General features: G+C 40.1%; 1 protein-coding gene across 2 annotated transcripts in view; it reads left to right on the forward strand.

Annotated features, from left to right (window-relative positions):
• The window catches only part of BLK (BLK proto-oncogene, Src family tyrosine kinase), a 608,293-nt gene that overhangs the window by 483,086 nt on the left and 97,433 nt on the right, over window positions 1-27,774 (forward strand). For both annotated transcript variants that reach the window (XM_085610428.1, XM_085610427.1), the window contains 2 exons: window positions 18,229-18,319; window positions 24,480-24,578. In XM_085610428.1, the coding sequence (XP_085466554.1) occupies window positions 18,229-18,319; window positions 24,480-24,578 (190 nt within the window). The remainder of the gene's footprint in view (window positions 1-18,228; window positions 18,320-24,479; window positions 24,579-27,774) is intronic.

A 27,774-nucleotide genomic window follows, 5' to 3' on the forward strand; every position in this document is an offset into this window, starting at 1 on the left:
AGCTGGTGGGAGAAGCAGGTGGCCGGGGCAGATGAGGATGCTGAATATGTACAGAATAGTTTGATTTGCACCCGCTATATTGAAATCTTTTCCTATTATGGAATGGGCCCAAGTCCAAGACTGAAGAATATGTAAAAATTCTCAATGAAAACATTTTCAATCTGCACTTTACCTCACATATGAGTTTTAGTGAGATTACCTTCTTAGATATTCTGTTGCAAGTATAAGATGGCAAAATCAATACCACAGTTCATCGTAAGACAAAAGCTGGGAATAGCACAGTGCACTTTAGAAGTCGGCATCCAAAAAATCTGAAAGAAAGCATTCCTTATGGGGAAACATTGAGACTAAAAAGGATTTGTAGTCATGAACAAGAGTTTGAGGATCAGTTGCGGAAAATGAGTGGGAGGTTTTATAAGCGGGGATATTTACCCAGAACATTAAATGCAGCTAAATTGAAATAGAAAAATATCACTAGGAATCAGTTACTCTATCTGAATATTAGATCAAAGAAGGAAAATGTAGTAACCAGATTTATTACATGTCCCCTAAAGTGTATCAGATAATGAGACAGCATTGGCATGTAGTGAGGAGTGATTCAATAATAGGAAAATATCCACCATTGGCACTCCCAGTTACTTATAGGAAAGGTAGGACTTTAGGTGATAGCTTAACACATAGTTACTTTATGAGGAGTCATAAACCTGGCACCTGGTTATCTACCACCAAGGGGTTCTTTAAATGTAATCACTGTAAAGCCTATAGAATGGTTAAAAATTTCTCAGTATTTTAGTCTTCAGATGGACAGAAAAGAAGGGTGAATGTGTTCTACAATTGTAATACAGATTATTGTGTTTATGTGCTGAGCTGTCCTTGTCCCTTAATGTATGTAGGGAGCACTATTTTTCCACTGAAGAGGCGTATATTGGAACATCAGGGTGCTATTAGGAATCATGATTTTACTTATTCAGTGGCTTAGACATTTTTATGATAAACATGAAAGTGATCCAGGTTTGTTGAATTATTTTGCAGTAGATAGAATTCCCCGGAATATAAGAGGTAATAGAGTAATGAATTTGAGACGCCTAGAAGCAAGATACATCCAGGACCTGCATACAAAATTCCCCAGTGGGTTGAATAAGGATGAGGAGCTGGAAGTCCATCTGGGTTGATCAATGATGATTGCTATCCTTTTTTCTTCGTTTATGGGACATGAATATTGTAGGTGTACACTGAATGCTAGCATAGGGTCCTCAGTTCAATCGCTGTTTTTGTATATTTCCACTTCATAATGAAGACTTATTTATGGATATTTATGATATATGTATAATTATAGATTCAATTGCATTATTTATAATGAATGTTTATCTAACTATATTTGAAAAGAATTCGTTAATCAGATGGTATATTGTATACATCTATTTATTGATATTTATATTAGAAAATATTGAATATGCCATTGGATAATTGATTGGATATATTTATATATTAGGATTATCAAGGATTATTATGTATTTATTTATAAGTATTTATTTAGAATATCCTATAGGCCTAAATGTTTTGAGGTAAATGTTATGATTATGATTATGTGATTCCTAGTAGATTCTGAGAAGATTGTTTTTCATTTGATTAATGTATTTGGTTAGGTATTGGATTTGGGCACTGGCCCAAGATATTATGCTGCCAACCTCGGAGTTCCCATGTCCAAGTATCATGCATACATTGAAACAAGCTGATAATATTGTTTTTATGTATGTCTTATAGTAAAAATATTTTTATAAAAAAACAGCAAAAAGGTAAAAAGCATGTTTAAAAATAAGAATGTATTGTAATGAAATGCAATCCATCTCCTGATTGATGAGGAAAAGATGGAGGTAGATAGAAAGAATACGGAGGTATTTCTTTAATTTTTACAATTTGCTGTGCCTTTAAATCTGCTTGGGCCAAGAGTGAATGTAACTTTGACAAAGGCTAGGATCAGCTGAAACACTTTAGTACAGACACGAGAAAATAAAGGAATTAAGACTATTACCTTGCTGAAGTGCCCACCTCTGCTCTTTTTTTGCGAAGAGAGTTCTGAAGAATATCTATCTATCTATCTATCTATCTATCTATCTATCTATCTATCTATCTATCTATCTATCTATCTATCTATCTATCTATCTATCTATCTATCTATCTATCTATCTATCTATCTATGTAAATATTTTCTCCTGTTCTTTCTCTTTTTGTTATATTTTGCTTCATTCCTATGAGGTTACTATGCAGAACATTACAACCACACTTTTCTTTCTAACAGTCCCACATTCTCCTTCATTGAAAAAGCAAAAATGGAAGAAAGTCTTTGAAAGGTATGCTAAGGTCTGTGTAGCTTCCTTAGGTATGGAAAGGAAGGCCTCTTTAATATTACACTGCTTGGGTTCTGAAGGACGGGAAATGTTTGACCATCTCCCTCCATCTTCACAGTCAGACTTAGAAGATTTGAATGCATATGAATTGTGCTTAATAAAACTGGATGTTCACTTTCTAACCAAAGGTCAGCACAATTCTTGAATGCTACCATTTTGCCAAAAGGTTTCTAAAAAGTAGAGAGTCTGTAGAAGGGTATGTCATTGGCTTGCACAGGCTTGCTTCTGCATGTAAATTTGGTAGCATGACAGATAAGCGCATTAGGGATCAGTTCATGTTGGGGTGTGGAATTGAGAAAGTCAGGGATGAACTTTGGACAAAGGATGAGCCACCCTTGGATGAAGTTGCTAAATGTGTACAAACACTCCATGGAGTGCATTGGAGTCATCAAGAAGGAGAAAGAAAAGGATCCAGGTGTCAGCGTTGTTAAAGAAAAGGTTACACAATTGGTGAAAAACATGATGGGAGTGAGGAGAAGAGAAGAGGTGCATTCACGCATATGTGCTACGGCTGTGATGGAGCAGGGCATCTTGCTAATGACAAAAAGTGCCCCGCACTTAAAGATTTTTGTTCAAAGTGCAAAAAAAAAAGTCACTTTTCTGCAGTTTGCAAAATGAAACTTGCTAAACCCAGGGTTAAAGAAGTTTGCCAAGACAGTGATCTTGATTATGATGAAACTGATTTTGTATGTGGGCAGATTGTATTGCAGATTGGTGGTGGTGGTGAGGAAAAAACCTGCCCAGTTGATACCATTTCTGTGGAAGGTGAAACAACAGATGTCTTATTTGATTCAGGAGCAAAAATGACTATCATCTTCAATGGGTTTTTCAAAAACAAGTTCACTTTGTCCAAACCAAACATCAGACCATGGGCATACGGGGGTGAGCCCTTAATGTTGTTTGGTTACTTCGTTGATCTCATTGAATAGAAGCAACTTCTAACAAGTGGTAAAATCTATGTCTCCAAGAAAGGAGACAGCATTATAAGTTGGTCTCATCAGGGTGACTTGGGAGTTATGCTAGATCTCAGCAGTTCCACTCCCATCTTACTAAAGGATGTTTCACCTTCTAAAGTCAATAATATAAATGAAGTACATATACTAGGTAAACTCAAGCAGAAATGTCCTCAGGAAAGAGTTGGGATGTTTAAAGTCTTAAAAGCATGATATCCGTCTCATTGACCAGGCACACACTGTGTGCTGTAAGGTTAAGAATGTCCCCATTGTCATTTGTGATGAGTAGAGGAATGAAATAATGAAACTCGAGGCCAGGGGTATAATTGAGGAGGTGAAAGGAATGGAGTGACTGCCAAGAAGTCCTGATGTAGCCTGCGCCTGTGAATGCACCTGAGGCATCTTAACAAATGTGTTGTAGTGGACAGATACCCAGTTCCAAATATCAGTACGTTGGTATTTTTGGGGGTAGCCACTGTTTTCAGCTCCATTATTCTAACCTCAGCCTACCACCAGATTGAGCTGAAAGAATCTTCAAGACACCTGACGGCATTTATAAATCCTTTTGGGACAATTAGGTTTGTTAGATTACCGTTAGGGCTGGTGTCTGCGGCCTCAGTATTTCAGTGTGCAATGGGGAAGGTTCTGCAGGGTGTTGCTGGGGTCTGTGTCTATCAGGACGATAGCTTGGATTTCGTTAGGGATACTGAGGAACATGATGCGAGAGTGAGCGCTGTCATGGGGAGACTCTCTGACTTTAATCTCACCGAAAAGCCTGAAAAGTGAGGGTTTAGGACCAGTCTATCAGTTACTTGGGTCATACTGTTTTAGGTGAAGGGGTGTTTCCTAAAGCTGAATTGGATGTCACAATCTGTGTATGAGTTCCCCAACATCCCGGGAGGAGTTAATGAAATTCTTGGGAATGATTGAATTATATGCAAAATTATTTAAGGATTTTGCTGATCTTAGTGCTAATATGAGGAGCCGCTTTAGGAAAGGTGTCATGTTTTCTTGGGATGCTTGTTGTGAGGAGAGTTTTGGTTACTTAAGGAGTGTCTCAGTACAGCCTCAAAATTGAGAAAATGTGACCCCAAGTAAAGATCCATTGTTACCACAGACTCTAGTCTAAAATGGTTGGTAGCGGTTCTTCAACAAGAAGGGGAACATGGAACCAACACCATCATGTTCATTTCACGGGGTTTAAAGGACACGGAATCTACATATTCTGTCATCGGGAGAGGACCTCTGGATGTCTTTTTGGCGGTAAAGAGATTCAAGAAATTCTTGTGGGATCATCATTTATGGCAAGGACTTATCACAAGACTCTCATAGAGGTCTTTTAAAAAAAAGTTTGGATCTTATTTCTGGTCGCATAACTAAATTAGTCGTTGAATTTCAGGAGTTACATTTTGCCATTGAATGTTTGCCAGGAGTTTGACATACCTTGGTGGATACACTTTCCACATTAGTTCCTATTGGGGGTGAAGAAATTGATCTTGATGAGGAGATGGAGGGAGATTCAGAATGTGCTTGTGCGGCCAATATTATTTCTGAGGAGAAATGGTGGGAAGAGTTGACTATGGATGAGGTGCTGGGGAAAGTGATGCAACTCATAATACAAGGTTAGAAGTTAAGGAATAAACGGTCAGATGGTTGTGTGCGATAGGAATTTTCCACCATCAAGGACTTGCTGTTCAAGGCAACTAGACTTGTTTCACTTCTCAGCCTTAGAGAGGAATTTATTGATCTCACCCGCGAGGCACATCCAGGCATGCCTAAAAGTAAGGAGAGAATGCGCTGTTCCTATTGGTGGCCTGGCATGGACAGACAGGTGAAAAGAGTAGTGCATGACTGAACCATGTGTGCCCAAAGTGAAAAGTCCAAGCAGACCAGAGTTTAACCCTTGGTGTCCAGACTGCCTGCCAAACCTTGGGAGGAGATCTCCTTGGATATTGTAGGACCTATTCATGTTCAGGGGAAACAGGTTTTTCTCAATGTGGTGCAGGAAATGTTCTAGGTGGCCCAAGGCTTTACTCACAATCTCCATAGAAGCATCATTGTGATTAAGGTTCATGAGGAACTGATGGCCAGGGAGGGGTTTCCACACTCTTTACTTCCAGACATCGGGGTGCAGCTCATGTCCATAGAAATGGTTAAATTACTTAGTGACAGAGGGATACATCACAAAACATGCACATTGTACTCAATGTCATCTGAAGTGGAATGCTTAGGTGAGAGAATGTGAATGTCTGAAATAGAGTTGTGATTCCTAAAGGTTAACTGAATAAAGAATAAAAATGTTATTATAGACAAAGGAGCCTAAGTATGCATAAATCTTTTATTCACTTCTTCTTAGCAGCACCTTTAAAAGCTTCCAACATAGAACTTTGAAACATCACAATGAACTAAAACTTTCAGTCCCACAAATGCAGATTGTTCTCCATATTTTTCTTCTTCTGTTTGATTCTCCCAGATAAAACGTGTTAATCTATTAATCTCCATCTCATATCATTTATCCAACCTAGTTATCTGCTAAATAAACCAGAAAAAACATTCATCCATGTCTATTTACCCGTTGTCCACCAAGGTAAATCTAAACAATTAATAACCTCAAATTAATAAATATTTCAAAACACTCTTGTTTATCTAGTTTCCCTTTCCACTTGAAACTTCCTCTTATATGGGAAGGGTGGGTGGGATAATGCTAGCCTCCTTTGTCTTTAATAACATCTTCATTCTTCATTCAGTTAAGCTTTAAGAATTGCAATTTTATGTCAAGGCAGGAGGCTAGCATTATGCATGTTCCAAGCTTTTCAAGGCACAAGTTCAAACATGTTCTATAGCTTTAAAATAGAATAGAATAGGATAGAAGTGTCTGCATTAGACCAGTCTACTGCCTTTAATACGTCCGCCAATTGTTCCCCAGGCATACATACCTTACTTGCCATGACTCCTCAGGTGAATGAGCTGTGAATTTAGAAAAATCTATACAATCTTCTTTCATTACTGACTTTACCCATCTTGCGATTGTAGCATTTATAACAATTTTAAATGGTTTTACATAGGATATTAGAAATTGATCTTCTGTTGCAGATCTTTTGTCTAGCATTCTACACTCACATTCTTTCAAACACATCACCATGCACAGCTTTGGAATGTTGTCAAAAACTGGGGTAAAATACTGACATAGTCGTAGTCCTTTCCCATATTAAAGAAAATACTCCTTTTGGTTGGTAAAACCTACTAGATACTTCTAGAGTTCTAATATCAAATACTTCTCCTGAAATAAATCAAACATAGTAAGTTTTCTAATTTCCAAGTCAATTCCCATACACCCAAGTACTGTTTCCGACCAATTTTTTTAAACGTTTTAGTACCACATTGACATCCCATAAAGTCGGATACTTAGCTCTCAGAGGTCTTCTCAGTCTAACTCCTTTCATCACTCTACATACCAAAGGGATTCTACCAATAGAAATCCCTTGAATCAAAAAATGTCCTACTGCTACTGCCGACCTATAGCAATTAACAGTCCTATATGATAACCCTTTCTCAAATCTGCCTGTACAGGATCCAAATCCCTTTCCATGCACCGATGTAGCCATACTGTCCGTGCCCATCTGTGTCTCTTCCTAGCACTAGGTGCCCATGACTCAATGATTAAATCTGTAGCTGCTCCCGAAAGGCCTGAGAATATGCCTGAATTCCTAATATTTTCCATACTAGAAAATTTGAGTAAACCCACTAAAACTAACGGGTGTTCTTCTTGCTCTACTAAAAGTCCTTCACACAACCACCATCTTTAACAATGTTGGAAACCAAGCTTGAATTTTGCAAAACAAGGTCAACAGTACTATTTGGCATCTGTGCCTCCTCACATGAACCAGTACCCTCTGTATTATTGAGAAAAGGGGGCATAACCCTTCATATTCCTCCAATCTTGTGTGAATGCGTCTATCGCTATTGCACCTAGAACTGATCTCCAACTGATGTAATGCTGTAAGTGGGTTGCCAACCTGGAAGCAAATAGATCCACTCCAAAGGAACCCCAAATCTCCTAAATTCCCTGAAACAAATCCATCCTGAGATTCCAATTGCTGACTTCTGTCAAATCCCTTGAATTCCAGTCTGCTATTGTATTGTATTCCCAGGTAAGCATTATGTTTTCAGGGTAATAGTGTGCTACAAACAAAACTCCCACATTTGCTGAATTAAGTCTAACAATCTATTTTTTGATCTGGTATCTCCCGGTTTGTTGAAATAGGTCACTGCCACTATATTGTCCATCTTTAAGAGGACAGCCTTCTAACGGTAATGTAATGGTCCTGGAAAGATCACCTGTATCAACAATGATAACAGACCAATCACTCAAATCAACTCTCTCAACTGCAACCCCTCTTACTTCAACAAGACATTTACCTCTTGGCTTATCGTTTTTACTTTTTTCTCTGGTAATTGTAATTGACAAACCATTGTGTCTACTACAAATCCTAGAAATTCCAAATGTTGGGTTGGAGTCAAAAACTGATACTTTCATGTGCACTATGAAACCCAATTATTCCAACAAGTCCTTCACTAGAAACAAATGTTCTTTCAAGTCCTCCATATTTTGATCCATCAACAGATTATCATCTAAGTCTGTTATCATTCGAACACCTCTTTCCCCACACTGGCTTTAAAACTTTTGTAAAACACCAAGAGGCTGCAGCTAGCCTTAACGGTTGACACTAAAACTGATATAAGACTCCTTTACTGAGTTTCCTCCTCTATTGGAAGTGTAAAATGAGCATCTTTGAGATATTTTTTCACCATCTTCATTTTGAATAATGTCCCATAATAGATGGACCCCTTACATCTTGAAATGTCTGTAAGACACCAGTTAGTTTAAATTTCTTAAATGTATTACTCAAGAAAAAGTATACTAACAAACTTTTAGTTTTTTTTTACTTCCCTCATATCTCTTTTTGTTAGCATCTGCTTTATTTCTTCTATTACAATGTCTTCCAAATCTTTGTTAAACACCAATTTGTTTGGCTCTCTTATTTGGTAAGGTTGAGTTGTAAACTCTGTTGATAGTCTTTCACAGTTTTTTAAATACCCAAACATTCTTTATCTATTTTCAATGATCTTGGAACAATTGTAATCTTTCTCCCAGCTTTAATGGGGTAAAACCAGTAATTGTCCTCATCCTCACTTTGTCCTGAACTAGATGGTTTGCCCAGCTGAAAGGTTGTCCTCTCCTTCCAGACCAGTCGAAACAAACTATTTCTATTAACAACTCTATTCATATTGAATTGGGCTCTATATAAGCTAGTGACTGTCTGTAAATACTTTCCTAAGGATTTCACCATGCCCTTGTCAAAAAACATAAAAGGCTTTGGCATCGTCACTCAATTCTTTTTTGATCAAATCAGCCAATGTTTTGGTTTATGCACATTAATATTGACCTATGGCTCTCTGACAGGAGACCCGTATTGGCATTGCCTAGAGGAACATATTGAGAGTTGGAACAAGCCCCTGAGGAGATTTATATTCAGGTTGTTTCCTATAAGGTATGCATCTAACACTAAATCGAATATCCTTGCCAATTTCTCCAAAAATCTAAAAGCCTTTATGACATTGTTTGAGAGACCTTCATAACTCTTTTCTAGGCTCTTGCCCCATTTTAAATAAGTAAGTGATCAGCTCTGGATACAGATTCGAAATCATTGTCACTTTGTCATCGATTATTGGCTGAGAACACTCCGGTTCCCTTAACCACTTTCCAAATGTAATCCAATATATGGCCTAAAGGCCCCAGTCCCTTCCCCTTGGGTGTCTTATATCATGTGGGTCACAGAGATTTTCCCCCATTGGATCAGTCACTTTCCTTATCTTTTTGTGCTCTCATCAATCATTTCCCCAAACTCCTCAGAAATGTTATCATTGTAATTCAGATCAAGTATGTATTTATTCAAACTGGATGTTCTTCTTCCTAATTCCATCTCATCAGATGGTATATCAATTGCAGTGCTTGACTGCCTTTTCTGCGTTCCGCTTCAGACACCTTCTACCTCTGAGCCACCTAGGACTCCTTTCCTAATGGATGTAACCTCCATGAGTTTTCCCTTTTTTACACATATTCCTCCTGGGCCTCTTTGCCCCTCATCGTCATCCGAGATAGAGAAATGGGTCACCCTTGCCCAAGATGGTGGTGATGCATTGTGAGTGCCTCTCTAGGTTTTTTTTTGTTTTTGATCACTGAGTACAACGCCAAACCGTTCTGATCCCCACATGGCTTCTCGTGCATGGCTCAACTGAAACAATAAGGCAAATATATCTGTTGTGGTTCCCCGTGTGTAGCTCAACCGAAATAGTAATGTTTATATTTTTTAAACCATAATTCTTATAAACTAAATATTATTAAAACATGCATTGCCAACCAAAACACAGTGCTATATTTAGTTACCATTTAAATGATAACAACAATTACAATTTGTTTGAAACTTAACGATTATTAAAAAAAAAATCTACTGGCTATAAGGTTGCAATACCATGAATTGTGTTTATAAAAACAAATATAACCCATAAATTGAATTATCTCTGTGGAATATCTTAAATAATCTAAACCAAGAGTAACACTTATCTGCTCAGAAGCAGCAAACAAAAGAGGAAGAATATTGAGGACAAACTGCATTTGTGGGACTGAAAGTTCTAGTTCATTGTGATGTGTCAAAGTTCTATTTTGGAAGCTTTTCAAGCTGCTGCTCAGTAGGAGTGAATAAAAGATTTATGCATGATGCTAGTCTTCTGTCTTGACATAAAATCATTTACTCCAGGAAGCTTCTGACTGCGAGATGGATGGGATATTTTTGCTTAATAAACGTACCTAAACTGGCACTGCACCAGCCTCGAGATTCTTCATTACACAACCTACTTCGATTGCCACACATAGCTTAAATTTCGCCTGTTTTTTTTTTAGCCCAGACCATTTCTCATACTCTGTGTGTTCGCTTAGCATCGGGGGTAGAGTGCTGGACTCCTGTGTACTACGAGACAATATGGTTTGTGGCTCCTATATGTACACCCGAATCAGCAAATGCTCCTTGCAGCCTACATGCCATTGGTTCCACTGCCAGTGCAAACAGTAGTGACAGTGGGCACACTTGTCTTGTGCCTATGAGTAATGTAAGTTGTTCCAACACTACTCGACCTGCTCTAATTGTGTCAGTTTTTAGGGTGTTGAGCAGTGCAACCAATGTAAGGTAAGCAGTAATCCCAAGCACTTCACAACCTCCCACATATACTTCCCGCTTATAGTATTAAAGGCCTTTTCAATTCCAGGAGCTCCAGGTCATACCGGTTATGCCATGTGATTGGGGAAACCTGGGCCACTCAGGACTCTGAACCAATCACACATCAACTCATCCACACACTGCACACTATGGACTGTGGTCGCAGATTGATCACATGGCTACCTAAAGCTCTAATTGCACATATGCAGATATCTTTACAACCCTTGCAAGACATTTGGGAGGCTGAGTTTGGCAGACCACTTCATGAAAGGGCATGGGTGAGGGCCTTAGCTTACCCCGTGAAGAGTGTCCCACAATGCCACCTAAAATGTATCCAATTTTAAGTACTCCACAGGGCATACCTGTCCCCTAAGCAATTGGCCTGCACCTTTCCCGGTGGCCCCGACAGATGCACTACATGTATCACCCCTGGGGCTGGCCTGAAGCACATTCTGTGAGCCTGTCCGCAGTCACAAACATACTGTTTTACCATCCATTCCCAGATGGAACAGCTCACAGGAATCTCAAACATCTCTTCCTGGAGGCGGGTGCCTTCGGCTTTTATGCCAGAAAATGTAAATGTACAACAGCAACAACTTTTTAGATCTGACCCTTATACTGGTCAAGAAAACGTTTACTACCCGCTGGAAACTACCCACCCACCACTGAACCCTGAACAATGGCTGATTCTGTTAGTCTGCTTGGCAAAGGCCGATGCAGCTGTGTTGCATGGTGAGGATGCCAGGGGGCTACGCCGTCGTTCCAAGGGTCGAGGTTGGGAGGCATTACTCAGTACATTGCTCAATCCATCCTAGAGTCCTCCTCAGAATTTACAGCCATGAACTCTTTAATGTTACCACATATCATGAGTGAGCATCCCTTCTTCACTCAGCCCCACTTCCCGACTCTAAAGCACCCACCTGACAGTGGAGACCTGTACCTTACCTCCACACCGATCCCATTTCCTACCAACTTGTCCCCCTGAATATTGTATGCTACCCACACAGTAGGATCACAGGTTTATGCGTTTCAAGTCCTTTATGGGCAAATGCATCTTTTGAGTACCATAAAAAATATATGAAAGCATTGCAGACACATTTACAGAAAGATATGCATGCATGTTTGTTCAAAAGCTTTAAAAAGTGTTGAAAAAAAAGATCGGTTATGCTGTCCAGGCTAGACAGAACATGAACAAGTCTACGTAGGTTACACAGGTGAACCAAACTGTCCATCACTGGCATGAAAGTATTAGCAAGTATTTTATTGAGGGTTGTTGCGTCCACATTTATCATAGAGAGAGAGCATTGTGACAAGATCTTTCTATGATCCTTATTTAGTTTTGGGGTAAGTACAAGCAATGCAGTCCCTCATAGTGACAGGTAACATTCCCTCATTATACACTCCAGATACACAGCTAACAGTTTGTCTTTGTGTTACTCCCTATATGTCTCATTATGTCCTATAGGAAAGCTGTTTCTACCAAGGAGGTGTAGTAATTGCATTTCCTATATGGACGTTATTTCCACTCTTGCGATCGGTGTGTTATTCTGCTTGATCCACAGTGAGGTATCTTATATGAATATAAGAACTCAGGTTTCAACAAGATCTGACAAAGGGAGAAAGTAAAAGGGTGGGAAAATTGTGTCTGTGTGCAGGGACTGTTGGCCAGGTCCTGTGCGTTACCTATGGGTGAAATATGCAGTGGGGTTTGGATGCAGGGCCTCACCACCAGTGCGACCTGGACCACAACCCAGTAAGGATGGCCATACTCTGCCACACATAGCCAAAGCCTGCACTGTGACACTGAATCTTTGAAAAATATTTTTAGGGTTTGGGGACCTGTACTGTGGTCCACACATACAACTTTGGTACAGTGGTCCTGCAGTAGATGACATGAGCATATTGGGAGCTTTTATTTTTTAAGCTTAGATTTATCGTACAAACCGCTAATCCTGGTTCAAGGACTGTCCATTGACTAATGGTCCAGATATCACTACCTTTTAACTCCTTCAATCCAATCCAACACATTTTTGTAACTTTAGTTTCTCAAAAACTACTGAATGGATTTACATCAAAACAAGCAAAAGGGCTTCTCTGACTAAAGTTCTAGCCTCACACAAACAACTTTTCTGACCTGCTCCTTTAAGTGACAAGTTTTTATGAAACCCAAATTATTAAGAGTAAGCAAACCATGCTAAGGGTGTGCCAGGTTCTAGACAGATCTAGGATAAGGCACCAAACATGTAAAAAAAATCTGTTTGTGTACCAAGTGCTTTGGTGTCTGCTATATGAGTTATGATTTTAACAATTATTTACATATCCTAATAGCATAACTGACATGGTGTGAGACTCGGCAGATGGTTGAGTAGACACATAGACTTTATGCTATAGGTAAGAATTTTTACTTTTGTCACTGTATTCGGGTTTTGGTGCACATGGGTGTACGGCTAATCCTTCTAAGACATGGTTCTATTGTTTTTACAGAGCCTTCTGATCCTTCGCATATATTGACATTGCGATTGGTGGGCAAGAGATTAAGGCCTAAGTATTATATTATGATTTATGCACTTTATTAGCAGAGTGACTCTTCCATGATCCTGATGAATGCCTTGAACAATTTGAACAATTTTCGTCACCTGGGCAGAAACATGTTGATCACTAGATAGGGTATTTTTTCTCAACCCTACATTCACTTGCATTTTAATATACTACTACTTAGGCAGGAAGAATAAAAGTGTTGCCCCTAGGTAGATAGTTTTTTAGTCACACTATTTCTTTTCTGTTTTTTGCACTCTGCCCCTCCTTACCATACTCCTGCTCCTTCCCCCTTTGGGTAAAGTTGTAGCCCACACGGGGTACCTTGCGGTCCCCGTGCGTTGGAGGAACCCAATGATGAAGCATGAGCTAAATAATGGTAAGGTCTGTTTTAATGTAGCACTTTTTATTATAAATGCAATCAATATACGTTAAACTATTGTTTTATCGACCTAGTGGTAACCGTGAAGCAACCTAGATGGGGGAAACAGCAGTTACACCGCAAGAGGTATAATACATGCCATTACCCCGCATGCTGTTGCAACGCAAAAGGTGTGTAGCAGTGGGTAGAAGGTGTTGGATTTAACTCCAACACCGTCCCTACTGTTGCACACACTGGAGTTGGAATTGTAAATTAAACTATTCCAACTTCCAGCGCACCCCTGACAGCAAGTCGGGGTAAACGTTTTGCATTGCAAAGGCATGCGGGGTAATGGCCTGCGTTGTAACGTCACATATCCCCAAGATGGACATAGTATCTTTTTAAAAAAATTGTTGCATACTTAGTGTTGTCTTGTTTTATCTCTTATAATCCACTATATTATTTATGTGTAATGTCTTTTTATCTGTGCTTGAATACTTTCATGGTTGTTTTATACATACCGAATAAAGTTTTGAAACTGAACTGACAATGGCATTCAGATGCATTCTGTTGAACTGGAAACCTGCTTCTCTTCCCTCAAATGTTCCAATTCTCCTTACTTCGAAGATTCGTAAAGTGCTACTCTCATGGTTGTTTCCCAAACAACCTGCTGAGGTGTGTTCCAGTGCTTCTTCCAGTTCCTGTTATTGTCACAATGGAGTCTTCTGGTCTTGTTTCGAAAGCAGCTGTGGAAAACATCCGTACCAAAGAGTGTTGTTTGAGGGCAGTGTCAACCAGATGTTGGAAATGGAAGGACTTAGCAGATATTTTTCTTGCTCTCCAGACTTTTGGGTTGTCTCTCCAAGAGCAGTCAGTAGTTGTGAGGATAGACAACACATAGTCCAAGACATGTTTATCACTGGAGGGAAGCAAGTCAATATCCCTAGCCTCTGTGGTAGTCCAGATTTGCTGTTGGACAGGGAAATATTTATTTTTAGTAAATATCATGGGGATGTATAGTGGGACTACAGATGCCACAAGGCATATTTTCCCTTCCTCTCAGAGGTTTTGTCTTTCTAAGGAGACTTTTCTAGCCATATGAAAGAGACTTTGGAATCCCTGAAGAGGCTTGGGTCTTCCTCTACACCCCTATTTGGTGCAAGAGAAAATGGCTTTCTTCCTTGATTCTGCACAAGATTCAAATATGAGGCAGCCTAGGTAGTGAATTATCTCCAATGTCCTTGTGATCCCCTTCCTTTGAATGTATCCCCTTTCTCCTGATCCCTATAGCGTTAGCCAGAATTTGGAGAGACAACAGAGAAGTTGTTCTGATAGTCTCAGAATGAGAAACAGAATGAGTTGAACTCCCCTTTTATGGCAGCAATATTAAGGAATGGACTTTCCTTTTAAATCCTTGTCCTCTCAGAGTTCCAGTCCTCCTACCAGAAGCTGTCTAGACACTTCACTTATCGATATGGAAGTTAAAAAGTTGAAGATTTGCTGATTAGGCCTTTTCAGAAACCTGGCTATAGCCATTCAAGCTTCCTGGCATCTTGCCACCATAACGGGTTACAGCCATCATTGGTCTTCTTTCAGTTTTTTGTGCAGTTTTAAGAACCTCAGAAATGGCAATGTTTCTCTTATATTAATCCTCCAGTTTCTTCAACAATGCTTTGACTCGAGTTTATATATTGCTGCTTTGCTGCTGAAAGGACTGCCAAACATCTGGGCATCTGCTCTGAAGGACTGCTGCCCTGCTAACCTGCTGCCCTCTTGCCTGGGTGAGAAGTACTGGACCTGAATCTGCTGAACCCAGAACCTCAGAGTGACTCCAAGAGCTTGTTGTTTAGCCTCCTGACTGGAGCCTTAGGGACAGAAGGCTCCAACAACCTTGAACCCGGCACCTGGACTCCACCATCTGTGAGACCAACCCTGCCAAGTGGTGCCACCCCAATCTGGGACCCTTGGAAGTGGGCCTGAAGGTGTTCTGCCAGCCAATATGTGGTTCCAGCTGAACTGTCACAAGAATGCCAGGTTTGGAACCCCAATCCCTAGCTGATGGGTGCACTTAACATTGAAACTTTTCGGTTTCTCCTCCAATTACATAATATTTTCCCTTTCAGAGAAGACACTCAATTCCAATTCCGTATTACTGGATTATCATTTTAATCCATCATTTTAATTCCAAATGCTTCATTTAACAGGTTATGATTTAAGATGCAATCACTCATATAACCCAATGCATTTCGGGTCAAGGATGACCCTTCATCAGGGGTCTCTGAAAACGAAATTAAGCAAGAGCCAGTTCAGTCCAAACTATTCAAATAAACACACTGTTGGTCATTGCTAATCAGTCTCAACCCCCATGCTTTAAGATCGAAGATCTATCAAAGAGGATGTCAATGTGCTCGACACCATGCAACGTGAATAAAAAAGTGTGGTCATTATTCAACTCCTCTTTAATGTGCTGTGAATTCTAACGTGCTTTCCCTCAAGACACATATAAAATTGTGCCTTCGCATATTCAATGCTTATATTCGGTGTTCATGCTATAAAACCGATTACGTGCTCATACGAACTTAAAATGGTGCATCTCCTCTGCTGAGTGGTGCAACCCCGAGCAAAACCGATGCATCACCTCTGCTGTGTGGATTTCCTGATGCACTGACTTCGCATTGCAGTCACCAGCCCCATCAGAATCACCGTGGCTTGACGCATCTCGGATACAGGCCTTCGCATCACAAGCCTCTCTTTGATGGAATCTTCAACAGCAATGCAAGACCTCGCATCGCACCATCGAAGTCAGACTCTGCTTTGCAATTCCTCATTAACGGGATCCTTGAGGACGATGCAGGACTTTGCACCGCACCCTCGCAGCTCCTCAGAACCAACACATCACCTCAGCGGCACAATGCATCCTTGACGCAGGACTCTGCAAAACTCTGGAACCAGGATTCAAGGTACTCTTGTTCAGTGGGCCTAACTGAGACCCTGTAGCCCGCCCACACTCCATCTCAGTCGGCATGAAGTTGTGACTTTATCCCAGTCTAGCCCAAACAGATATCTACAGTTGGCGCTTTGTAGTTTTTGGTGCTATTTTCACTGAAATCATTAAGCTCACGTATCTCAATTCTACTAATTGGATTTTTATCATTTTGTTCTTATTTTGCTTATTGAAAATTATTCTGTTTTTGTAAATTGGTGTGGGATATTTCATGTGCTCTGTTTGAAGTATTGCCTCTTAGGTAAGCTTGACTGCTTTGTGCCAAGCTACCAGAGGGTTGAGCACAAGTTAATTTAGGGTTTGCTAGTGACTTCACTGTGGCTTGTATTGGGGTTTCTACTTGAGTAGGGTTTCACCTCCCTCAACCTGCATTCCCATTTCTTACACTGTGGCATCATTTGATGACTCTACATGCAGTTTGGCCGGCACGGCTTGTTTATCCTTAAGTGTCCTAGGGAAGTTTAGTGACGATCTATCAGGGAGCAAATTTAATGTTCATGTGCTAATAACTTTGTTTCGGTGCAGTGTAATGAATTTGGCAGGCTGGTAGAAAGTTAAGCCCAGCACAGGAATCCCAGGGTTGACACAGATCCAACAAGAGGGAGAAAAGTTAAAGGGCTGACAATAAAACCTTGATTTGCAAATAACTCATGCACACAAATTGAAGGACAATTACAATGCTTACCTTATTCTTGATATTTTGAATTTCATGCAAATTCGTCAAGGGTGAGAACACTTAGAGGCAGAGTTGAAAAACCAACATCTTGCTCTCTGATACTGAAAAAACACGCTTGATACAGAACTTAGCATGAAAATAGAACTTCACTCAAGGAAGTGCCTTTGCGTGGTTTGGTGTAAATTTGTTAAGTAGTATATGAGAAATGAGTGTTATACAAATGCACTGGTGTGCTTCATAGGGTTAAAAGTTACAGATGTGTGGACTATAAGTCCACAGTCAGTTCTCAAATCTGAGTTCGCAGATTTATGCAGACATATATTTTGCCTATATTATAAGTTTTGTTAAACTGACATCTTCACAACTTCATGAAATTGTAAAATGTGTCTTCTTTAAAAAACTTTGTTGGTGAAATTATGTTGAAGACTGGTACATTTTGAATTCGATTTACCAAACTGAAACCGTGCCCAATCTATTGCATCTAGCACAATGGGCAACCCTTTTAACTGTTACAACTATTTCCCTTCTTCTTGCTGGTACTTTTCAGTACTTTGACCCTATTCCCTATATTCGTGTGAGGAATTAGTATGTCCCAGCATATTCCAAACCGCTTTCCCATTTTAATTGTACCCAAAATGTGCATCCTTTTCAAAATATTTACTGTGGTTTAACTTCCAGAAAAAGAATGCTGCCAGTTTACTCTTGATTGTTACATTTACTATCTAGTCTATATTACAAGATTGGTGTTATTGGTTGATTATTTGCTTTCCACAGTTGTATAATTTAAGTAAAGTTTCACCATGATTCCATTCAGCAATGCATGCATGGTTATTGTATTGTAAATGCAATTAATTATTTGTCTAAGTTAAACTCTTTTACTCATAAGGAATATCAGCTACAACATTAATGAGAGCTGTGAAAGGTAATTGTAATATTCTCTTTCCTGCTCTTGTTCCTAAGTGGAGAAAGTCTGCACCTGTACTGGTAAACTCTGAATTTGTGTTCCTGTTTTTACAGAAACGTTTGCTGTGGCGTTATATGACTATTCTCCTGTAAATCTCCAAGACCTTCAGCTACACAAAGAAGAAAAAGTAAAAATTCTCTCTGAGTAAGCAAGAGTGTTCTGTAGTTTCATTAGCTGCTGCTACATTGTGCTGCAGTATCAACTTCTTAAATATTCTTAATGTCCGGGAAGGGATTTTCTTTTCGGGTACAAGAGTGCTAGCCTTTAACGTGTTAGAAAATGTAAAATGAAAGAAATAATACATAAGTAAATTGACTTGCTGCATAGTTGGAGATTATGTAATGCAATTTTATATAAAAGAGCATGGATATAAATTTAAAAGCTATGTTCAATAGAGACACATTTTAATAAAAGGAATGTTGCTGCCCCCATGCCCTTTAGTGTGTACCTGAACAAATCGTTGATCCTGGGTAAAAAAATAAGCCCTAAAACAAAACAGGAGATGCCCATTAGGATTTTCGATTTAGTACAGCCTTAATTTGGAATTAAATTATTTTATTCTGAGAAAAAAATTGAGGCATTGAAAGATAAAAGGTTTTTATAAGTTGACGTGAAAAAAGTTAATTTAAAAAACAAAAAAATTAAATGCCTTTTGAAGCAGCAGTTAAATACCATATCCGCAAATATTTTCATCGCTGCAAACCGGGAGCTGCCTAGACATGTTGTAGATGCTAGTCTCAAGTAAACTGTGATGGTACGCAGGTAGCTCCAGACTTGCTACAGCGCCGATCCGTGTGAAGGTTATTGGCGGATGTCTGGCCTCTCCTAATTTGCACCAGAGAAAATATTTGAGTAGTATTTTGGAATGCAACAGCAAATAAAGGGCCACCAGGGAAATGTTTTTTAGCCTTCCCTGCGGAAACAAAAAGACATTGCATCCTCTCAAGGGTTAATGGCTACCTCACAGTACGTCACAACGTATCTGTTGTGGCAACACCGTAATTATTCTTAATGCTTACCGATTTCTCTGTTCATGTATACCTTTGGTGTGATTTAAAAAATTGAGTGGCTTGTGATATTTATTAGTATTTAGCAGCTACTAATAGTTAAATAGGATAACAGTGAATTTGTTTTTACTTGCCTGCCAGCAGCAATTTAGCGACTAGAACTGTAACTTGTGTTTAGATATGCTGAGTGACCTGCAAGGACTGTTAATTGAATTTATATTTCAGATGGAGTGGGGTGACCAGTCAAGATTGCTAACTGGAAAAGATTTATATTTTGGCTAGATTGAGGTGACCCTAGAGGAATGGTGACTAGGAACATTAGTTTTAGGTTTCAGATAGGTTAGGGCGACCATTAAATACTAGTAGCTGGGAATGGATAATTGCTTCCGGCTGTGGTGACCAGTAATGGCAGACACCTGAGAAATAAGAGTAGAGTGCTTTTGACAGGCTTCAATACTCTATATCGTTGCCTTGAGTCTGGGAGAATATTTGAAATGTAGAAATTACCTTGTAGGTTCCTTCTCCTTGTAAAGTAGTAAGTCATATAATAGGGCTATAATCTCCCCAGTATATAGAGTAGCATTCAGAACATTGAAACTGTTTTCTGGGTCTACTCATTAGTCCCTAAACTCATATCCTGGATAATTCTCGTGAGTAGCAGACAACCCTATTATAATTGCTTACCTTAATTGTGGTATGTAGAAGCTGAAAGAATACAATTTTGTAGGTGGGGAGAAAGCTGTATCAATTTGTTGGGGTATTACAGCAAATTATTCTCGGTAATCGCCCTGCACTGCTTCCCGAGACCAAAAATCCAAATATGAAGGCTTTACTAGGTGAACGCAGAGCCCCACAAAGTCAATAGTTATTAGAAGTTGTTCAGTGGTTTTCACTTGGTCTGCTTTGGGTGTAGTTGCTCAGCCCATTACTGCACGGTCAAACTGGTGTCTTTGCGTGTGCGATTGAGATTTCAGTTCCCAACAATTATTTATTCAGAATAATTTACATAAAGTCACTCTACAACAATACAAAAACATATCCACGGACACTATGTAGAATAATTTTAAAACCAAAGGAAAATTGTATTAATGTAATTTAATAATCATCCATTCACATTTATAAAGTTCATATTCATCATACAAATTCATAGATTATATTGCATGTTCGCACCCCTAGGGCCAGGCAGACTGGTCTAATCAATAGTCGCCTCTGATGAGCTAAAGAAGGGCAACAGCAAAGCAGATGTAACCATGATTCATATGAGTAGGAGTATTACATACAATCCCTTTTCTCTCCACGGCCGGACCAAACAGGATTAAAATCTCTCACTGGCAGTGTTAACAGTCGCAGATACAATATCTGCCGACCGGATTCCGCGTGTACGGCTTCCTGGAAATATGGTAGCGGTTTCCCTACAAAGTAAGAGTTGTTTAGAGACTGTACCTGTAGCAAATTGTCTAGAGATAATCTTGTGCCCTTGAAGTCACCTTTAATTGCTGGCTTATTGTTTTTTTCCCAGATGACATATGGGACGTCCCCTGCTTGGAGGGCTGTTTCTTCGATCTGGAGTCTTCATAGCATTTCTTACTTGATTAAAAGGGTTACCAGGAGTTTCCAAGATGGATTTTAGAGGACCTTTTAAAGATTTTGCCTGGGCATTCTTGGTCCTGATATAATATTTCAGCATGGAGGCTTGACAATCTAGTGTTTGAATCACAAGTCCCCGTTCCATCCTTAACCTAGAGTGGCATGCGCATCATGGTTGTTGAAAGATTCTCTTGTATCCTCTGCAGTGGGATTGTTCCAAGGCTGAATCTAGGGCACCTGGGTAAGCATGATGGCAATACTATAAGGCTGGTAGAAATGTCCCTTCATTACCCTTAATATTGGGACCACCGAGGCGCTGCTTAGTAACAAATTCAGTTGACCAATCCCATACATAATTGCGGCAACTTTTTTAAAAATAGCATTTACCTGTGCCACTGATGTACTATTTTCGCTGAACCACATGCCACGGTAGTTATACTTCCGATTATATTGCAGCCCAGTAATCTGCAGATGGTCCTTTTGTTCCTGTATCTTCCATATATTAAATGAAATATTATAATCACTATGTCATCCGTGTATTGGATTATTTTCAATTTTTTCCTAGCTTGGGAGGTGCCAGGCAGCTGGACTCCAAGATATTCCCTTTATCGTCTGTGAACGGATTAAACAGCAGAGGAGCCAAGTCACATCCTGCTTTAAGCCGCGATTTGTACAGATTTTCTGGGTAACTGTACAAGTCCCAGTTTTGACTCAGACCCATGTCCCTGAGTCCAGTGAGATTATGGCTCTGAGCAGCATAGGGGGTATGCTCCATGCATTTAACTTCCTGTAAAGGGTAGCCCTAACAATCCTGTCAAATGCTGCACTGTAATCAATGAAGCAACAAAAGAGCGGTAGTCTGTTGTTTTGGACGGCTTGGTGCCTCTGGGAGGATAATGCAAGGATGTCCTCCACGGTTGACGCCCCGGCCTTAAAGTCAGATTGAAAGAACGGTAAAATGTGTTGCTCTTGGAACCCCACCTCTAGCTGCTCAAACAGGATACGGGCATATGCTTTGGTCTACACATCAAGAAGCACGATTAGTCGATAATTTGAGGCTACTGACCGGTCCCTCTTTTAGTATATAGGATAGACCCTCTCCAGGCTTCGGGGACTGTCGCAGTTTGAAAAACACAGTTGAAGGGTGGTGTCAGCAACCTTGCCCAGTTATCAGGGGCACATTTAAACAAGCTCACAGGTAGACCATTAGGACCGGGATCCCCATCAATTTGCGTATGCTTGATGATGCTTTAAAACTTATTGCTGCTTGTCTGTTCGACTACTACACTCTCGACCTCGTTTGATTGAGATGATAGTTCATGCTCTAAGTTAGCTCTGTTCCGGCAGATGGCTCCCCAACTGGAACATCAATATAGGGGATTTGTTTATAGTCCGTTGCCACCGGCTGGTTGGTTGCCAGCAGTGATGCCTGATATTCGGTGTATAACTCTGTTACATGCCTAACCCTGAGACGCCATTCTCCCTTGATTCATTGCTGTTCTTTAGTGTATTGACATGAACCCAAAGGTGCACATGGTTTGGATCTTTTAAGGACTTAAATATGGTAGCCTATTCCTTTTGATTCCTTTCCTCCTTATGTTCCCAGACAGTTTTGTTATGGGTTGGTCTGGTTTGACCTCCACTGCTGTGGTTATTGAAGGTTTTGTGTGTGAATCCACCGGGCTTTATGAAGGGCTCTTCTTGAGGCAATGATGGCTTTGTTGAACTGGGGTGAAACTCTTCTGCCCCCATTAGATTGTAACGTGTTGGGCCTGGTTCCATCTCCCATCAGGAGAGATCTAAGGTCAACCACGGATTTCTCCTACCACTGGAGGGCCGTGACTTTATCCAATAATTGTTTGCGTTTACATAAGTTATCAAGTTGGTACAATCCATTCTTACATTATTGAACACCAAATTTTATTTAGTATCAGTTTCAAATACTCACTCCGTAAATCAGCGTATAAAGTACAAAACAATATAATTAAAAAAAACTGGCTTAATTTTCATAGCTCCTGCCATCACATATACGATTACTTACATTTTTTTCATGCCAGCTTAGACTTAAGATAAAGTGCATGTGTGGATCTTGATAATGTTTAAATATTAAAAAGTACCCATCATCTAATACAAAGATGCCCTACGTCTATTAGTCCTTGGTGATGAGAACTTTAGAATAAATGAAAAGAGATACATTCATCTCTTACATACCCTGTCATGTAATTTCCATGTTCAATTTTTCAGTGACATGCAACTGTGATCTGAAGCTAAGTGGTAAGATTTCCATCAGCTGCACAGGCTAAATCATTCTTTTTATCCTTCAAAGTAGTTAGGGGAAATATCCCATCAACTGTTCTACTTAATAATCCCAAATTCTAGATGGTCACCACTCATTAATTTAGGAAATCTTCCACGGAATCCTATAAATTGTTGTCTATAAGGGTAACTCTCAGGCGTCCTAAATTTCATGGATATATCCGACATTTTTTAGAACTTTTTAATAATATGTTTGTTAATGTTCTTGATAATTATGTTAGTTCCCCACAACCTAGGTAAATATGGACTTGAGATTCTAGGGGTTCAAAAACTGTCTTTCCCCCCTGTGCTCAGATATTAATCAGGAAGTTCGCTCTCTGAAGTGGGAATCAGCTGGTTCCTGGTTTACATTTAAATAAGTTTCCACATTGTCCCCTTAGCTTTCAAATGGATATTTTAACTTGAGCCTAGAGAAATGAAAATGGCATGCATTCCAAAGAATATTCCAACTTTGTTCTTGTGTAGGCCCTTAGACTTAGAAATATAGTGACTAATACATTTCTTTGCTAACAAGGAGCTGCTTGTTTCTCATTGATGGCTAACAATTACCAGAGATCAAATATAACATTATTTAAATCTCTTTTATTTTATTTATGACGTCACGTCGTATATAGCTCATGCATATTGCATGCTCCCTCTTGGCTAAAAAGTGCATCCTGACAACGATTGCACAACAAGAATGGCTTTTTGTCACTGGAGAGATGCGCCCACGCTTAGCTTTCCTATAATGATACAGAGTCCCTCTCCTGCAGTCAGTGATACTGAATATTACGCTATACGTGGATTTACAAGGTTCCTGCTAATAGAATATTTATTGTATCGCTGAATGAGCTCTACTAACGGCTTGATATCCTATCACAATTGTTGGATGTGGCATTATCACACCATTACAGGTTTTCACCTCTAGAATATGAAACTGATGTTTTCATACAGATTTTCACGAGTTTTCACCTCGTTGTAGACATTTTCTCCAAGATACATCATACCAGATTTTCGCACGCATCTGGGAAAACCTGAATGTACATATTCTCCCCACAACACTTCCAAGCCCGCATTGGACGAGGGCGACTACCATACAAATTAACATATACCAAAAAGTTGTAATGAACACCTCATCTATGCTATGGCTTACCGCCATGTCACATTATATCACTGTCTTCCTGTCCTTTTGGAAAATCTTCTCATGAATTGTGAGGCCTGTGCCTCTTTAAAGCATCTCATATGGTTGGCTCTGCATTTTACAGTCACCAGTGTTTTAGCAAAAAAGGATACTTTACTAAAGTTCCCTCTCCTCTATGCTTGTTGAAATAGTCATATGCTTAGATTATATGTAAAAGCAAATTTCACAAACATGATATTAATTTCACACTTTATCATCTCTTTCTGTTTTATAGTAATGGAGAATGGATGATTGTCAAGTCTCTTTCCTCTGGGAAAGAAGGCACTGTGCCCAGCAAATACATTGCAAAATTGAACTCCCTTGAAGTAGAAAAGTAGGTTTTAAGTCTTATATGTTTTTCTTTTTAATTACATTGTATGTATGGGGTGAACAGTATGGTCTGTGTTGTGCCATTTTCTTTAAACGGGCATCCAATGCTTCATAAAATGGAAATATCTATAGTAAAAATTAGTGTTTAAATGTTATCATGTGAGCTGGAGCTGCAACAGCGTGTATTTTAATCCTATGCTTTGGAGTCTGTAGAAATAGACAGATAATTTGCTGTTGCCTTGTGATCGTTAAAAGTTAATATTGCAATCTGTGTGATAGTCAGGATATGCTGGAGATTTCGGTGATTTTTCTGGCCATGAATTCCCTCCCACCCTTGTTTAAAAACTTAAACAAGCCACCTGTTGTCTTGCCATGTGTCACCATGCAATGTCTAAATGAAAGAGTCAATCGTGGTAAAAGGGGAAGGACTTCTGGCTCCTGGAGAGACTGCAGTTTGGCATATAGGTGCCATGAATTAGATGGGAGCATTGCCATCCCCACACTCCCACTCACAATGTCTTGCAGACATCTGGATCATCAAAGGCTGTTCCTGACTGTATCCCCACACTCCTGCTTCTACTCCTCAGAGTATGGAGAGGGAAGAGATGAAATGACCTAAAGGTACATTTAGAGAGTTCCTGACAAGCTGGCACCTCTAAAAAGATTGCCATGTGACAATTTAAGATGACCGACCAATCCAAGAAAATGAGTTAACAAGGACCAGCAAGCAAATCATGACAGCAGTGCATGCACATGGCCATATTTATGACTGTGCTATAAACCTACAGCCCTCCTCAGGGGCTAAAATAGTTGAGAATAGTCTCTGCCAGCCTCCATTCATTGGACGCTCAGTTCCAGTTGTGATATGTGGTGCCCAAAGGCAATCCAACAGGCGTAGACCTCAATCCACAATCAAGCAGCTTGGGAAAAACAACTGAGTCCATTGCTGACTCCACATATTTAACTATCTCTGATGCCTTCTGTTTGAAGGCACCCATTTTAGGTAGATAGATAGATAGATAGATAGGTAGCTTTTCTGTATATTCCCCAACAGAAGAGTTCCATTCGCCCATTCACTAGGCATTTGCATTTTCATGGTTTGCAACTATACTACCAAAGTATTCTAACTGTCAAACGTGTGTGGCACATGAAGGTCACCCACTTTCCAGGTGTCAACTTGCCCTTAACTGTAACACATTTTTCATCTAAACAGCTGACACTGCTTTTGAATCAATGGCCTTGATTGCTGTACTCTACCTACACAATCTTACACACTCTGGGGAATAGTAGGACAGGTGGAAACAACAGACAGGAAGCAGTGACATAGGCAAAGTGACTTACACAGGGGATGGTTCAATGGTTGCTGGTGATTCTGGCTCCCCTATGGAAAACTGCAATACTGGCAATGGGAAATCCATTACCTTCATTATGAGTGGCCTGTTTTTTTTTGTTGTTACTTCCCCACCCCAGAAGTTACCGATACCAACGGCAAAAGTTGTACACTGAGGATTCCCTCAGAAATGAGGAATAAATCAGAGATTTAAAAATACTGCATCTGATTCCCTACTAATTCTCCATTTTCCCCATGGAGTTCCATCCAGCCATTTTGGCTGCTTGGAGCAGGCAAAGTGTCCAAGTGATAGACCTGGATCCGCATATTTGTGATGCATCTTATATTAGTAATGGGGCCGGTAAAGCCAATGTTATAAATTGGGTTGTGGGGTTTGAGCTCTGGCCAAGCAACAGCCACAATCCCTTGCAGGTTGAACCACAAAAAGTCACTAAATTAACCTCTGCTTAACCCTGGGTAGCTTGGCACAAAAAGCAGTAAGGTTTAACTTGAAGGCAATGTGTAAAGCATTTATGAAGTACACAGAAACGAATAAATTTTTTTTTAAAAAGAACGTTTTCAAACCAATTTGACAAAATAGAGTACATTTCAGTAAATTATTTGACACCAAAACAACAAAAATCTAATCAACAGAAACAAAGTCATGAGTTTTTAAAGATTTTAGTGAATAAAAGCACAAAAAGCGCTAGGGATATCTGATCACGCTAAACAGGGTCTAAGTCAAAAGTTCAGGTTGACCTCGATGGAGCGCAGATTGGCTACAATCACCAAGTTAGGTCCGGTGAAGCTTACCTTCTCACAGTACATGTCAAGAGTCCTGTTCGTGATGGTGAGGTCCGCGAGGAGCTGGGAGAGCGTCACAAGAAGCTGTCTGCATAGGGAAAAAAGTCAGCCGGCATCGCAGGAAAGCATTGCTGGAGCTTCACACTTGTGGTCCCTCACAAGCGGTCAATGCTGTAGCATGAAGAGGTGGCTACCAGAGCCTCACGTTAAATTGCGGTGCGAGTAGCGGTGCAAACTGGCCCATTTGTGATCACCGAGAGCCTAAAAGCTTGAATTCAACTCCCATAAGACACACCAAACTTCCAGGACCTTAGGGGTACCACTTGGGGGTCAGGAACTTGCTGCAGCTGTGTCCAGGGGCTAGTGCAGGATGTTGGGGAGGCTTTTATGTCCCAGAGGCTCAGATCAGGATTCCATTAGACTAGCCCTTGGAGTCACTCTGCTGTCCTGGGTTGCGGGTCCAGTTCTCTTTTCAACCAGGCAAGAGGGCAGCAGGTCAGCTCAGCAGGGCAGCAGTTCCTTCAGAGTAGCAGTCTAGCAGAGTGGCAGTTCTTTCAGCAGCACAGCAGTCCTTCGTACTGGCAGAGCATCCACAGGTACAGAAGTGTACTCAAGAGTTGGTGTCTGAGTTCCTACTTTTATACCCTTTTGCTTGGTTCTGGAAGGTGGGAGAAGCTTCTAAACAATGGCTTTGAGGTGCATGAAGTTTCCTGCCTCTTCTTCCCTGGCTTCAAGCTGACTGCAGTACCAATGTGGGGTCATTAGGCCCTTTGTGTGAAGGCAGGGCATGGCTATTCAGTTGTAAGTGGGGCTGTGCTGAGTTCCGCCCCCTCCAGCCTGCCAGCAGATGGCCCATTCAGGCACACCTAATTCCTCTATTGCGTGACTGTCTGGAAGGAATTCACAAAGTCTAACTGTCAGTTACACCCAGTCATGTGACTAAGCCCAGGCCACAGGCACAAAAAGGCTAAAGGCAGAAATGTGCCAGTTTTCTAAAAGTAGCATTTTCAAAATTGTAATACAAAACCCGATTTTACCAATAAATAGGGCTATTCACCACAATTCC

The sequence above is a fragment of the Triturus cristatus genome, chromosome 6 (assembly GCF_964204655.1).
Source record: "Triturus cristatus chromosome 6, aTriCri1.1, whole genome shotgun sequence".
Lineage (NCBI taxonomy): Eukaryota > Metazoa > Chordata > Amphibia > Caudata > Salamandridae > Triturus > Triturus cristatus.